This window comes from Rhinatrema bivittatum, chromosome 8 (assembly GCF_901001135.1).
Source record: "Rhinatrema bivittatum chromosome 8, aRhiBiv1.1, whole genome shotgun sequence".
Classification (NCBI taxonomy): Eukaryota; Metazoa; Chordata; class Amphibia; order Gymnophiona; family Rhinatrematidae; genus Rhinatrema; species Rhinatrema bivittatum.
Window position 1 is genome coordinate 188,315,267 of NC_042622.1, and position 14,440 is coordinate 188,329,706.

Genomic DNA, 14,440 nt, shown 5'->3' on the forward strand with positions numbered 1-14,440 from the left:
GCATCAGACCATGCGATAGCTTATGTGGAATAACATGACCGCTTTATTCCTCCTCTCCCAAAATAACCCAAACTTCTGCTTGTTTACAAAGTACATGGAGAAGCATGTTCCCTTTTGTCAAAGCTCTTTTGTGTAGTTTTCTCTATGTTTTATTTCCCTTTTCCTTCACGGCTTTTTGTAAATACCCACTGATCGCTGCCCAAAGCCTCCAACTGTTTCTACATGGTGCTGGTCCTTATGGTTCCGACAGAGGTTTAACAGCAAAAAAAAAAAAAAAAAAAAGCAATGCCCCAGACCTTGAATGATAGCTGGCTAACAAAATAAACTCATATATACAGCCCAAGATTTGCTAGATCTGTAGTGTGTGACGATATTTTAGTTTTCATTCTTGATTTTCCCCATCAAACCTCTTCAATGATATAGCTAGTCTCGGGGCTCTGCACAGACATTGGCAAAAGGTTCTTCACCCTAAGGGTCTGATTTTAAAAAGCATTTACATGCGTAAAACTGGGTTTTACGCATGTAAATGCACTTTACTCGAGTAAATGGGCTTTTGAAAATTGCTACAATATATGCCATTGAATCGTCCATAGGATTTATTCGCATAAGTGCACTTTACGTGAGTAAATGGCTTTTGAAAATTGCTACAATAGTAGTTACATTTATGCACGTAACTCCTTTGAAAATTACCCCCTAAGTGCCCAGCTGGAGCACAACTAAGCCAAGAGCACCTATGACGGTGACACCTGCTGGACGGTCAGCGAATAGCACTGGCATTGTCTCTTCACAGCTGCAACCTATTCTCTCAGAAATATTTGTTGAGCCTCATGTAAGGAAGAACACCAAAAATACTGGAGACCAAGGGTTGAAAACACTTTAGGAGAGCTTGGGCATAACTCAAATTTGTAAAATAAATAAATAACTAAATTCTTTAGACCTTTTCTTTAAAATGTTCTTTTCTTTTTGTTTAACTCAACTTTCCAAATCAGCCTCTCTCCCTAGCCACTCTATCCTTGCCTCCTGGGTGGCCATCCCATGGCAGCTGCTCTTCCGCCAGCTGATCGAGGCAGTGCCTCCTCACCTGCCTAGGCCCAGATCCTCTCCTCTCCCACTGATGGTGGCAACAGCTCCTCTTCTGCCAAATGTTAGCCACCTGGGCAATCTTGCACCTGGGATTTTGCCAGCCTTGCTGGTTATTTTGGCAGTCTCAGCCTAGTTTCTAGTAAACAGGAATTTCACATGACAAAAAGCTATCATTACAGTTTGATGCCATTGGCAAACTCAGGAGAGAAGCCAGGAATTAGTGATGTGGAAACTGTCCTCCTACCTGTGAGCATGGTCCCTGTAAAGCAGGGGCATGGCACAGTGCCAGGGTAACGAGGAAAGGTTTGCCCTGGGGTAAATAGGCGACTGTGGTCACCAGTACTGGTTATGTGGCACACTGGACACTTCTTGACACATACTGCTTTGTAGAAATAATCTTGTACAGAAAAGTAAAATGTGCTAATTGTATAACCTCTGGGAACTTTCTGGAAAAAAAAAAAAAAAGAAGGGCCAGTGATTATCTGATAGCCCATTAAAATTCAATACCATCTCACAGACCCACTCAGGCTAGTCTTTATCACCTAGGAAAACTTTTGTGAACAAACATTTGAGCTCACTATAAGAATAATAATAATAAAAAAATTTTTTAAAAAGTCAGACAAGCTGACTGGCTGCATATATCTTCAAATCTGATCTGCAGTAGTTTTGCACTTCTGCTGGGAACCCCAATAAATGTTTCAACACAACAGGTGGGTGATTTTATGTCAACTTTTAAATCCTGAAACACTTTTTGGATTTGATATTAAGCTATGGTTCCAGGCAGGCAAGATAATTATGCTGTCAGCACACTGTATCAAATTCCCCGGTACACCTACCTCTGTTGGGCAGCAGGGCTGACCCTAAGGCACTGCAGTGGGCAAGGTGAATCAGCTGGAACAGGGTCCCCCTGAGATTAAAGAGTGGGATGATGGAGGGGGCCCCCCTCTAAAACTGAAGAGAAGAGGGGTCCTGTCCAGACTGTCTGACACTCTACCTAGAATCCCCTCCTCGTCCTGCCCAGGTGCATCTCCTTCTCTCAGTCTGTCACCACCCCCCCCAAAGACTAGATTAACAGAAGAGTGGAGGGTGTCTGCAAATCTCTCACTCTCTCCTCCCCCCTCCTCCAGGCCTGATCACCATTCTCTCCCTCCCCAGATTCGATCCCATTAAGCACTCGCTCCTATTCCTTCCCCCCCCCCCCCACCAATGACAATGCCCCCCAACCACCATGTCTGCAGCCGATGACCCCCCAAGAGTCCAACTACACTGACACCGCCTCCCCTTCCGCACGGGCCACTGAGCGGCTGAAGCTGCCTTATCCTGCGGCCAGCGAAACAATATGCGTGGGGCTACCCCAACCACAGGGCCTGGGGCAGTTGCTATGATCCATGCCCCTTCCACTCATCACCCCCCTCCCCTAGGATAGCCCTGCTATTTATTAAAAACAAAAAAAAACCCCAATATAAACCACATATATCAAATAAATTGGGCTAAGTGGTGTACAGAACCGCATGGATCATCTTACAGAAAACTGAACAAAATATATATTCTGGATTTGGTCCAAGTGGTAAGAGGCTGTGTGGCAAATGTGATACCAGTTTCCAGAAACAAGGAATCAAACTTTTACTTTATAATTCCCACTAAAGAAGTTAAGTTTCTGTGAGGCCATATTGGCAGGCAGGGGTGTCAAAGAGGCAATGTACAGTCTAAAGCACAGGGGATTGGAGCGGGTTGAGTTACTCCTGTTTTCTTTCTGAAATGCTCTGCCACTTCTGGTCTTATGTTTCCTGTTAAAGCAGAGGGAAAGAAGATCTAAAGCAGGAATTGCAAACTCTCTCCCCCAGGACCAGGCACTGGTAGGTGCGCTGGAAAAGGAAGACCTTTGCATCTGAAATATGCACAGCAACCCCCCCAACACACACCACACACACACAGCTAAATGACCCTTATTCCTCGTCTCCAAAACCGAGCAAAGCCATGATTTACGTAACTTTCCTGCGATTTCCCGGACACATGGGAAGCCTATGAATATTCACTGCCCGTGGAGAAGGATAGCCTAAAGCAGCAGAGCAGAAGGAGTGCCGCTGTCTTTTAAAAAAAAACCCTGTTCCTATAAATGCAGGCCACTTGCAATTTCGGCATCCTAGCCAGCAGGAAGCGCTGACCCCGGTCAACAGTAATCTAAAAACAGAAGAAAGCAAAAAAATAAATAAATAAAGCAGCCGACACTTTGGTACAGCAGGGTCCTCTCGTTCCAGGCGGAGGGCGCAGAAAAAAACCCGAGTTCTGTCCCCCCCTAGCATCGCTCCCAGTAATCACAGGCCAAGTAAACAAGGGGGCTCGTATAAATTACCCTGCAAACAATGGCACGGCTGAGGCGCTGGGACGACACAAATCAGAGTAACCTCACAATGCCTGAAGTTTGCCTGCGAGATAAAGGACCCTGGGTGCAGTGCCGTCCTTCATTCTAATCTAGCCTTTGTTCCGAAAGGGGGCTATTATTGCACTCTAATATTTGCATGGTATCGAGACGTTTGCTTTGCAGTAAATCTTTTCTAGGCATTCCTTTCTCCTTGCAGCGAGACAATGCACGATGGAAATAGAATGAAAAGTGAAGTGCATCGCTGGGCAGAGAGACCTAGGAAAGAGAGGATTACACGACTGTGCATTACAGACAAGAACCAATAAAGTGCACAAACTGGCAAAATACCACCTTGAGTTCTCAAATCCCCATCCCCTCCTTTTTTTTTTTTAACAGCCCCCAGCAAAACATTTTTTGAACCAAACAGAAAAATATGCTATCCTGCCCCCTCCCCCTACAGGATAATAAGTATGTATTCTGTTTTGGAATTTTGTTAATGGGGCCATAAAAAAAAATCTGACACCATAAAACAATGGGGTGTAAGCATCAGGAAGAAAAACAAGCAATCTTCTTTTTTTTTTCCCCGTGAAAACACGAGTGGGATTTTCCCTTAGAGCTGCTTCTCGGGCTCCTACTCCTGCTCTCACGGCTCTTTGTTCGCACCGAGCGAATTTTTTTTTTCTGCTTTCTCTTGGGGTATTTTCTTTTTTTCTTTCTCTACCCAATTCCGTCACCTGTTTTGTTTCATTCATTCATTCATTCGTTCATCAGAGAAGCAGATCTGCTCCTCCACTCCAAGGTTTGAAAGAGTTAAACAAAGAAATAGCACTGCAGGCAGGGCAGGCAATAACGTACATAAATACATGCAATGAAGTTGGGGTGGGTTGTGTTGTTTTTAATTATGTTCGAGGGTGGTTTTTTGTTTTTTTTTAAAGATCCTTTGCCGGCTTCTGCAACCCAATCAAGCAGTGAAACTGACACCAGGGGACATCCGACGATCGGGTGTTTTTCCACTCTGCTTTTTTTTCCACTTACCTCGTCTTGGATGACAAAAATGCAAGTTTGATTAATCCATAGGTGAAGAACTGGACGTTTTCCTTGGCTATGCTCGCCACCTTTAACCTGTGCTCTAGGATGTGCAGTTCCATCTTTTCCTTTTTCTCATTTGTAGTTCATCTATTTTTAGGTTTAATTATTGTTATTGTAAATGTAATTCTGCCGCTTTAAGGGTCTCCGACGGGGGAGGGGAGGCTGAAAGTTAAGAGGGATCAGCCATGGATCTTTAAAACGAGAATAAAAAATAATAACAATACTAACAATAAAATAAGGAAGCGGCAGGGTCTTGAAGCTCCGGGAATTGGGGAAGGCTCAGAAGCAGCGGAGGCTCCAGAGTGCAAAAAGCAGCTGGTGCTTCAGTGTAACAAACAACTTGCCACTCAAAGAGCGGCGCAATGAGCATGCGCGGAAGCGCTGGCGGACGCCGGGAAATGTAGTCTTTCTGGTAGGGAAAATTAATAACCTCCAACAACAACCCAGGCTCCACCCCGGGAGCCCCCTAATCGCCATCTAGTGTTCCATGCGTGAACTACATGTTGCTTACTCGTTTTCCTTTGTCAGCGAGCTTGTTTTTCTTCTGATCGAGAAAAGTCAAGACTGAGCGTCAGGGCTAGGGTGGGCAGATCACTCCTGATCGTCAGGAATAGACTGAGCCAGTGTTGCTTTTTTTTGGGGGGGGGGGGGGGGGGGCTTCTTTTAATTTTCTTAGGGAAATGGGCCGTAGGGGACCTTAGGTACTGTGGGACAGAAATATCAACTGGCGTAGGTCCTGCAGTCTTCTGGTAACCATGTCCAACACAGTAATCCCAGGGTTGCCATCTCACCCCTAGTCAACTGAACAGGCTGATCGTGACTTGGTTTTGCCCCACTGCATGCTTGGATTTGCAGTTCTGATTTTCTCAAGGGAACTGATGGTAAAAATCAGCGGCGGCTGCCACAGCCCCCTTGCCACGTTCACCAACACCTTGAAATGGGTCTGAGGGAAAATCAGATCTAATAGAGGCCAGTAATGCACCATACCTCGGCGAGCAGTAATCATTATCACAAACAAAGCTTAGTCTTATCTTTTAAAGCGAGAAATAAAAACAAAATAGATTGCCAGTCTGAGCTGAAAATGAACTGGGTATATGTAACCGTAAATCAAAATGATAAGCAGTTTATAGGCAGTCTGATATAAAACATAAACCAAATGAAAGGGGAGAGAAAACATGGGGGGGGAGAGAGAGGCCATAACCCTGTCAAGGGGGCTACTGAGGGTTGCATCCTCTTACTCGAGGTGTGACTCCATGACGTGTGGATTTTAGAGTGGGTATATCTCACTTGTCCTGCACAGACCCGACAGGCTTGCCCACTGCCTCAATAAAGAGCCAAACATGTTATTAAGCAATAGGGGGAAATTCAGGAGGGGTGAGGACCACACACACATATGCAATGGGGCAAACTAGGCCTGGCTCAGCCTGCTTGATTGACCTTGAGTGAGGTGGAAAGCCTAATCATCTCCTTCTACAGGGAACATTAAATACATAAATAAATAGAAACCTCTCCTCTATAGGAGGCCATAATCTGAAATCCCTTCCCTCTCAGAAGTTTCAGGTCCTGCCTTTTCTTATTTATCACAAAATCTATTTTTAAGTGAATTTATCTGCTTGGAGTAGCACGATAGCCCATAAAGATTGAAAATTATAAGCCATTCTTTCTAGCTATTGGAATGAGAAAAAAAAGTTTTCCCCTGCTTTCCTTCCCTTATTTTCTGGCTTTTATTTTTCTTAAAATACTTATTAATTCCTGTTTCATCAGTCATATCAGCAGTTTTTTTCACTCTTGGAAGGCTCGGGTCCATGCTGATCCAGTGGGGCTTTCACGACAGGTGCTGATCGGTGGGGGTCACGGGGGGGGGGGGGGGGAGTAGTTTGGTGGGAAAGAACCGGATAATCTGACTGCAGGCAATTTATTCCATTTAAACTAAAAGCAAAATCGCCAGCTCTACCTCTGTTCGTCAGTCATAGACGTTTCTAGTTTACGTTCTCTGCTCGACACAGCGGAAAGGCGAAACAAAAAAAAAAGTCACAACTGGTAGAAATTTTGGTTTTCTTCCTAATTTTGAGGCCACACTGAGGTTGATCCAGAATTCAGAAAAGAGTTGTGAACCATGGTGTTAGAGTGAGAGCTAGAGCAGGGACGGAATGTAAGGTGCCCACTTACTAACCACACTGACGCCATTGCTCTCCATGAGGGGTGGTATTGGCCCGGAGTTGTGATTCTTAAATCTTTCTGCTGTTTCAAAGCGGGGGGGGGGACGGGACATTTCTTTTCTCTTCAGACTTGCAGCCATATAGTTATACCTATGGAAACTGCTAAAATCTTTGCAAACTATGCCATGGGTGACTAAAGGCCTGATATACTAAAAGGGGGTTTCCCAGTTCGGGTCTATGGGGAAAAATGCTTAGCGCACAGGCCCCTAAATCTATGTCTTCTAAAATACAGCTAAAGTTGAAAGATGTGAAAAAGTGGATGCAGAGCGGACTTTTATGGGAGAATCTAACCAGGTGATAACCAGAAGTGTTTTACTCAGGAAGAAAAGGCTCAAGAATTTCTTCTTTTTTTTTTTATTTTATTTTAAAGAAGACTCCACTGGAATCAAAGAATTTCACTGCAGCTTCTGACAAGTTTAGGATTTCCCTGTCTCACCCTCACTTTTACATCCCTCCCTCTCTCACCTCCAAGGCAGCAGCAATAATTTGGGTGCTGGGGGACGCTGAGAGAGCGCTGGGCTTACCGTCCCTGGCATAAGAAAATGATATTTCACCGCACACAAATAAGTCCCTGCCCCCCCACAACCCCTTTATCTCCCTCCCATCCTCCCACACACACACACACAGGATATCTCCAAAAATGTAGGTTTCCCATGTCAGTACAATTTTATCTCACCAGTCATATACAGCTCATAAATCTCTGTTAAAGGAACCCTTGTTGCACGTCTAGCGATGATAAGACAGAAATGTAATAATGCAGACTGATACCAGTCCTGTTTGTTTCTTTTATTTTCAAACTGGTAGTAAAAACCCGTCCAAGGATGGTAAAATACTGTGGAGGAAGAGCGTAATTGAGATGCGTGGTAGTAGAATCACACCTCCACTTCCATCCCCCCCCCCTTCCAAAGCCCCATTGATCCCCTCACTCTCCTTTCCCTTCCTCCTCCCACCCGATCCTCTAACTTATCCTGGTTTCCTCTCCATTCCAACAAACCCCTTGCTCACCCTGGTTAACCCCCTCCCTCCCCATGCTTTACTCCGTCTCCCACACCCCTTATTCACCCTGGTTCTCTACCCCCCAGCCACCTCGGTTTGCTACCTCCCCCCAAGCCAGGAAACCCTCACTTACCCCAGTTCATTCCCCCCAGTCCCCAGTTCATTCGCTCACTCCCCACTCCGATCCCTGGGCAGTTCATTCTCTTCCCTTACCCTGCGATCCCTGGTTCACTCTCTCCCTAACACTAACCCCCGCCCGAATCCCTTCACAGCTCCTGTCAGCCACACAGGAGGAGGAGGATGAGAAGGAGGATGGCCTCGCAGAGTCCCTGGCGCATCTTCCCTCCTCCCCTGTTGGAGTATGGTTGTTGTGTTTTGAACTACGTAGTTGAAAGTGCACCAATCAGGCCCTGGCAAGGTACTGCAAGACCGCCATCCTCTTCCGCTGCCTCTTTGGCTGATAAGAGCCAATGAATGAGGGAGTCCGGGGAGGGGGAGGGTAGATTGCACTGTCCAATGCCACCAATGTGTCTCTTGTCTCTTATGGGACGGGCGGGCAGGTAAGAAAGAGTAAATATGTTGTCCACTGCCACCAATGCTTCACTTCCAGGGCGGGCTCAAGTTCCATACAGAGAGAGAGGGGCGGAGCTGGAGAATACAGGGAGGGAGGAGTGGAGCCTAATTTGCATACTGACAATGCAGGCGCGGGGCAACTTTCCTCTTTATTATATTAGATTCCCAGCACTGTGGATATATTTGACTTGCTGAGCAGTTTCCTCCCTACTAGTCTCAACCCCAAATCAGCTGGGAAAATGTCACTTGCATGGGTAGACCCAATACTCCAGATCTGGCCAGAATCCAGTTATGCATGAATTTATTAATGCAATGATTGCCAACTGTTCCTTGGATTGGAGTGACCCTGTTTTTCCCCTTGTTGTGTGGGTAGGACCTGCCTGGTCCACCTTAAATCCCACAGAAGGAGAGACCCCTGTAGGTGGGACCCTGCTGGGGCAGGGGAGAATCCCGAGGGCGGGACCAGCTGGGGCAAAATAAGAGGGTAAAGCCAGCTGTGTTCAGGAGGTCCTGCCTCTCCAGGAGAGGTATGCTGACCCAGATCCCAGGGCGTGGGGAGTGTACTGCAAAGGTAGGCCAGTCATTATATTCTTGAAGTGCTGTGAACTTGAAAAAAAGATGTATCTACATTCGAAAAGGCTGGAGTCAGTGAGTTTTATGCCTCCAGCCTGGAAAACACCGCTCGGTCTCCTACACGCCTCTTCATAGCAATCTGGTGGCCCCAACTTGTTGAGACAGCCCAAAATAAGAAACGGACATATTCTATACAAGGTGACATTCCCAAATATCATTCAGCATTGGAAAAGCTCTGCAGTGTTGCTATGCTCTGTTCTGGTTGACAATGGAAGCATTTCTGTGCGTCGTCTTGTCTATGCTTGTCTGGCTTGAGAAATAAAGAATCAGAGAAAAGACAACTATCTGGATTTAATCCGCTTTGAAGTGGCTGAAAGGCGGAATATAAATCAATAAAATAAATAAGTAAATGCCTTATTCCAATAGGAGATGAAAGTATGCTACTCTTTTCTCTAGAAAACATTTTTTCTGGAGAGCATTCACATGGCTGTCATTGACTTCTCTATTGGTAATCATATCTTCCCCTAGAGCAAGCAGTGACACTTGGTAATTTCCACAAAGAGAATCCAGAAGGTCATACTCACTGATCTTTTATTTAGATCTAGGGATAACTGGTGCTTCTAGTAACTTCAGCTTGAAGGCCTTTCCTTCCTCCCTCCCTCCCTCAACCTCTCCAAAAGAGATGGAAGCAATTGACCCGCAAAATCATTCCCTTGAAAAAAAGGAGACCCGATTATTATGATTTACTAAAACACGAGAATGCATATAGAAATTCAAATTTATCTAAACTTTGGAAGTAATTATTTTTCTTCCCAAATATTGGGAAGGCTTTATGGTACTGCATCAAGAATGGGTGGCCTGGATGGGCCTTGTGATCCAGAACTGCAATCAAGAATAGGCAGCCTGGATGGGCCTTGTGATCCAGAACTGCAATCAAGAATGGGCAGACTGGATGGGCCTTGTGATCCAGAACTACAATCAAGAATGGGCAGCCTGGATGGGCCTTGTGATCCAGAACTGCAATCAAGAATGGGCAGACTGGATGGGCCTTGTGATCCAGAACTGCAATCAAGAATGGGCAGCCTGGATGGGCCTTGTGATCCAGAACTGCAATCAAGAATGGGCAGCCTGGATGGGCCTTGCGATTCAGATCCAACATCAAGAATGGGCAGTCTGGATGGGCCATATAATCTGGATCTGCTGTCATTTTCTCAAACGCCCGCTTCAGGGAACATCTCCCTCTTCCAATTATCTCAGTTAATGTAATCATCAGATAAGCAAAATATTTGCTTCTGGTGAACGCCATGATTCTTTCCCTCCTTCTATGCTAGGAGAATGATTGGTCGACCAGGATCTCCTGGCTAATAAAAGGTATATCTTGCCATTTGCATTATGACTTAGGATCAAAACTTGAGCAACTCATAAGGTCTCTGTGAAATGATTTTATCTGATCATCTATATATAATATGTTGATTTATTAGCCAAATGTGCGCAGGATAATCTTGAATAAACACAATATTTCCATCACATATTTGCTGGTTTTCATGGGGGTATAGGTTGGGAGGGTTTATCCTTCATTTCCCTGACTTTCTCCTGCCAGTGCTGGATTTAGGCATAAGCTTCCTAAACTACAGTTTAGGGCCTCAGATTATGAGAGGCCTCTAAAGCTAAAAAATCTTTTTTTACTAAATCTCAAGTTTCACATTTTTGTTTTGGTAATGCTATGGGGCCTCCTAACTTGACATAGCTTAGGACCTCGGCATATCTTCATCCGGCCCTGCCTCCATCTGGCAGTTGCACCTATAAAAGATTCCAGTGACGTGATCTGTCACTGCATGTGTAAGAGGCTTAGTAGGGATAGCGGAAGCATGACCTAATGGCTCCGCGGACCAAGGGGGTAACTTGCACAGAACGGTGATTACAACCCTATCAGAAGTGTCATGACCACAAAGGCCTTAAAAGTAGGCATTGGAGTGGCCATGATTAAAACCCGCACTTCAGTGGATGTTTTGGTCAATGGCTTTATCAGTTTTGGAAGCTATGTGGATTCATAGAAACCTTGGTAATAAGACGTGGAAGGGGCCCTGGGATTTGGATTTAGTGTTGGCTTTATAAGCATCAAAAAGGAAGATAAAATAGCCCTACCGGTAGAAGGTGATGGAGGCTAGTACTTTCACATATTCTTGGCATGCTTGGGATTGATATGGAAGGCAGCGGTGGAAAAAGGAGTTGAAAATGCAGGTAAAAGACATGGAGGTGGAGCTATAGTCAGACTGAGTATAGGAATGTGTATGCTTACCGACCGACTAAAATCTCTAAGTAGATGGATAACTCATGCTGGTCTATTTCAGCCGTCATTATTACTATGTCCACCTCTCTTCCACAAGGGATAGAGCAATCTCTATCGCAGGCCCCAAGCATTGGAACTCCCTTCCAACCCCCCTTAGACTTGAATCATCTTACACTAAGTTTAGAAAGAAACTAAAGACCTGGCTCTTCCGAATAGCCTACCCCGATTAGACCTTTTTTCTCTGCAGTTCCTACACCGCTTGACACAAACTTGCACCCACGCCCCTAACCCCATGACGCACACGATTTGATCTTTGGCCCTTGTATATAAGTGTATATAATTTACTCCATATTGTAAAAAGTTCACTACCGTTACTGTTTCTGCATCCTCTGCATTATCTCCTTCTGCAGCTTTATGCTTTGTCCCCTCCCCATACCCCTGTTCATTGTACTTTCCTTCCTTTTTAGTTATAATGTAAACCGGTATGATGTTTGCACACTAATGTCGGTATATAAAAGCCTTAAATAAATAAATAAATAAATAAATAAATAAATAAATAAATGCTATGTTACTATGGCAGTCTAGCCAGTGGGGTTCTATTGGTGCTTAGTGATCTCTGGGAGGCTTTTGCAAGGCTTTACCAGAGGACTTACCATTAGGTGCAAGAGTAAAGAGAAGAGAAAAGGCTCTGTATTCTTGGAAATCTCTGAGAATTTGAATGTTTGTTGTCTGCTGGCCTTCATCCAGCTGGAGCTGTGACATGCCTGCAAATAAACAGATGAGTTACTAAGAGTGTCTGTGATTATTCGCATGACTAAAGGAATCTCAAATACTAAGTCAGTCTCAAAGTGGTGACAATATTGTACAATATTTTATTTACCTGGATGCTTTGCACATTCCTTAGTGTTTTGACCTATACAAGATAAAAATCCTCTCTTGGGTCTTTATGGAATTCACTATTAACCTTCCTCTCTCACCCCAACCCAGGTAGTTGTCAATGAAGCCTCATGGCACCATAGACTTAGTAGGAGCTAGCTCTCATTCAGCTGGAGGAAACCATCTGGGATGGGGGGTTGGAGGGGAAGAAGAAAGTGGGAGAGAGAGAAGAAAATATAAAACTGACTATAAATGAAACCAAAAGAAATATGTCGCAACTGTCAAAACAAGCATCAAGTTAAAGACAGTAAATAGTAAACAAATGTACAGATACACAATTTCCTAATTTCAGTTCTAATTATTCCTTATGATTGCATGCAGTCATAATATTTCCTTTCAGTTAAGAATCAAAGCCTTGACAATCCAGCAGTTGATGAGTTAACTGGGGATAGGATCCTGGGCTGTGATTGAAAAGCTGCAGAAGCCACCCTGTCCCTAGAATGCACTTTTAACTCAGAGAAACAGCAAAGTCAGTTCCATACTGGCCTGGCTAATTCTTGGTTTTCAGACTGCATTAAATGTTGCAAAATGAAGTTTAATTGTAGACGCCGGCACGAAATGTAATTATATAAATTAGCCTTTTTGGTCGAGGGGTTAGATTTGCACGACAGCCTCAGTGAGTCAGTTTTTTTTTTTTGAGGCCTGCAGCTATTTCGCACATGAGAGTGATATTTTCCATTTGGCATTTTCCTTTTTTGAGCATGGAACTTGAAAACTTAGTCCAGGCAAGGATGGCCTGCCATTGGTCGCTAGAGGACTTTTCCCACTGCGCCATACTATTGTCACCTCTCAAGTTTCCTGCCTCCTCTAGCCATTGACAGGATCTAAACTGGATGGGGGGTGGAGGGGGGAAAAGAGTAAGAGCACAACCCTAATAGCAGAGGGTCAAAAAAGGAAGACAAGAAAACTGACTTGGGATGAGGAGCGATATCTTTCAGGCAATTAAGCCTGTGCTGCAGACAGCTAGAATATATCCTTAGCTAGGGCAGGATGCATTGCAACAGCCAGGCAAACTGGGTGGGACAACTGGACCATCTACTATGTTACTATGGCAGACGCTGGGTGACAATTTTTGTTTTTTTCTAAGGGAAATCAGATTTATATCTCTATGCATGCAAGGGGATAACAACCAGGACTTGCTCAGTTCTGCACAGAGCTGGATGGGTCATTCAAAGTTATGGGCAACCACATAATCCTGTAATTCGATTATTTATCTATTTATGTCATGTTATAGTCAGCTTCCTCTCGGAACATGCTCAAAGTGGTTTGGTCGTCTGGTTTAAAGAGACACTGCTAAGAAGAACAAGACTGATCCACTTTCTCTCCAGCTGCCGCTGAGGCTCCATTGCTTTAATTTGCATATCATGGCCACTGTGCCCCAGATGTGAACAATGATCAGTCTGGCCTGCGGCACTCCATGGCTCTAAAATCATTGGGGCAATTTTCAAAGCGTTTAGGCTCCTAACTTTTGGAGTTAGGCTTCTACATTAGCCCTTTAGAAAATTTACTGGGACTAAGTGCCTAAATTTAGCCTCCTAGTTGCATTAGGGACTAAAATTTAGGAGTCTAAAAAGTGGGTGGCTACGAGGGTAGAGTTAGGGTAGAGAAACAAAGTTAGGAGCTTAGCATTGATTTTCAGACCTAAATACCTAATTTTGGACCCTAAACCTAGGCAAATAAGTAGCAGCCCTACATTTATGAGAATTTTCAGCTGAAATTTTAGGCACCAATATTTGGCTGAAAATAGGTGTCTAGCTTGGGCATCTAATTTGGAGGCCTAATTTTAGGAGCTCGGCTTTTTTTTTTTTTTTTTTTTTAATATCTGCCCCATTAACATTTTCATTAAATAGTGGAAACAAGCCAGAACATCACCATTTGAAATTTCTGATCCACCTTTTCCCCGTCTTTAAACCATCAGCAGATTGCAATCCAAAGCCCCTAGTTGTAGGGAGAGGCTTTCATTTGGGTTTGCTGCCACGATATCTACTGTTTTGATTGATTTTATCTTTTTGCTCAAATGCAATTACTGATTATATTCATTACATGATAGGCCAGGTGTTCAGATTGTGCGCAATGACTAGCCATGAAAAATACATTTGTAAACACTGGAGGATGGATGCATGCACATACATTTCATACATATTCATGGATGATGACCTAAATTGAAACACCAGATATGAGGCTCAAGAAGCGGTTAGGAAGCCACTGGTGCTAATGACATGTTAATGACTTCTTAGGACATTTCCATGCAATGGAAAACTGAGGCAACTTATTGGCTGTCTCTTTTTCTGCTTACAAACACAGAGAATGCTTTATTTT

At 44.2% G+C, this 14,440-nt stretch overlaps 1 protein-coding gene across 1 annotated transcript in view; it reads right to left on the reverse strand.

Annotated features, from left to right (window-relative positions):
* Nucleotides 1–4,912, reverse strand: part of CASTOR2 (cytosolic arginine sensor for mTORC1 subunit 2) — a 223,095-nt gene extending 218,183 nt beyond the window's left edge. Inside the window, exon 1 of the mRNA XM_029613087.1 lies at nt 4,481–4,912. Coding sequence (XP_029468947.1) covers nt 4,481–4,593 — 113 coding nt within the window. The 5' untranslated portion in view covers nt 4,594–4,912. The remainder of the gene's footprint in view (nt 1–4,480) is intronic.
* Between the last annotated feature and the right edge of the window lie 9,528 nt (nt 4,913–14,440).